The sequence below is a fragment of the Buceros rhinoceros genome, unplaced genomic scaffold, assembly GCF_000710305.1.
Source record: "Buceros rhinoceros silvestris isolate BGI_N320 unplaced genomic scaffold, ASM71030v1 scaffold22558, whole genome shotgun sequence".
Classification (NCBI taxonomy): domain Eukaryota; kingdom Metazoa; phylum Chordata; class Aves; order Bucerotiformes; family Bucerotidae; genus Buceros; species Buceros rhinoceros.
In genome coordinates, this window is record NW_010426609.1 from 2554 (window position 1) to 4088 (window position 1535).

The following is a 1535-nucleotide window of genomic DNA, read 5'->3' on the forward strand; positions in this document are numbered from 1 at the left end:
GAGAGGCTGGCCCGGCAGGGCACAGTCGACGTCCGCTACATGATTGTCAACGAGAAGGGGCCACTCTCCCGAGCCATGTTTGGGGAGCTGGAGCGCCAGGCTCCCCCGGGTGTCCCCGTCTTCCAGCCAGAGCCGGAGGAGCCTGATGTCTGGCAGGTCCTGGGGGGTGACAAGGATGACTTCCTTGTCTATGACCGGTGAGTAGCCGCCACCTCAGCTGAGGCTTTCCTCGGGCATTACAGAGCATTTGGTGGGTTTCCAAAAGCTTCCCGCCGCCTCAAGCCAGGCCATGGCTTCTCCCTGCAGATGCGGACGCCTGGCATTCCACATCCAGCTGCCCTACAGCTTCCTCCACTTCCCCTTTGTGGAGTCGGCCATCCGCTTCACCCACAGCAAGGACTTCTGTGGCAACTGCTCCCTCTACCCCAACACCACCCAGGAGGTAAGGAGCAGGGATGCTCGCTGCAGTCAGGCTCCCTTCTTTCCTCTGGCATTGCACATCGGGAAAAAACCAAAGTTACCTTCACCTTAGAGACAGGCAACTGGGCTGGGATCTGCCCCCAGCCGTGGTTGAGAGGGAAGGTGATGAAAGGTCTGGAATAAGGGCAGTTAAATAGGTCAGAGTTTCCAGGCTGAGAAGGAACATATTTTTCCGGAAGAGCTTACTAGGGTCGCTGGCTGTTCTGATGTAAGGAATGTGCAGGCAGTGGACCCAGAGGTGACAAGCTCAGAGCAAAGAAGAGGATGTAGCTCTGGGCTCAGCAGGTGACAAGTCACTTCCTAGGAGAAAAATCCATCTAGAAATACTAAATGCAAAGTCTCTTTCCTGGCTCAGGAATCCCCTGGGCCACAGACAGCTTGAGCCAAGGAACACAGGTACAGAGGCTTGTGCTGCAAGTGCTTCTCCCATCCTCCCTGCGCCCTGAGTTGCGGCTGGAGAGCCTTTGCTCTGACCCACGCAGCTTTCTGTATGACAGATGCTGGCCTGCTTCCATCCCAGCTCCAGGCGTGCTAGCTGAGGGAGTGCTCACACACTGCAGCAGCCCCTGTGTTACTTTCCTCAGGCTAACAGTACCATGGAGGTCCCTGTAACCCCGAGCCCGCTTCCTGAACAAGAGGAGAAGGTGTCAGAGAACCCCATCCACAAGCACAACCCCCTCCACCCTCACCACCACCACGAGGTCAGCAGGGAGAGAGCCACAGACCGGAGCGGGGACCGTGAACCTGCCACCCATGCTCACCACCACCATGGAGACCGTGGCCAGCTCCATCCTGAGGGGAAGAAGCAGGAGGAGGGCAACGAGCACTAAGCCGGGCTGGGCAGCCTGGCAGAACCCTGTAGTGTGCAGACCGTGCCGACTCGCTTCCCAGAGGCACGAAAGGACTTGGCTGCGGTGTAACAACCCCCTCCAGCAACCCCCGTGTGGGTCATATTCCCGCGCTGCGACCAGGGGTGAAAACCCCTCTCAGCCCCGCCAGACTGCTGCGCTTTCATCCCCGGAGCTCGGTTCTGAGCCTTGCTCTGCCGCTGCCTG

At 58.8% G+C, this 1535-nt stretch overlaps 1 protein-coding gene across 1 annotated transcript in view; it reads left to right on the forward strand.

Annotated features, from left to right (window-relative positions):
* LOC104498234 (selenoprotein Pb-like) overlaps positions 1-1310 on the forward strand; it is a gene marked incomplete at its 5' end in the record, with an annotated part of 1671 nt that extends 361 nt beyond the window's left edge. Inside the window, 3 exon segments of the mRNA XM_010141588.1 lie at positions 6-197; positions 307-442; positions 1065-1310. Coding sequence (XP_010139890.1) covers positions 6-197; positions 307-442; positions 1065-1310 — 574 coding nt within the window.
* Between the last annotated feature and the right edge of the window lie 225 nt (positions 1311-1535).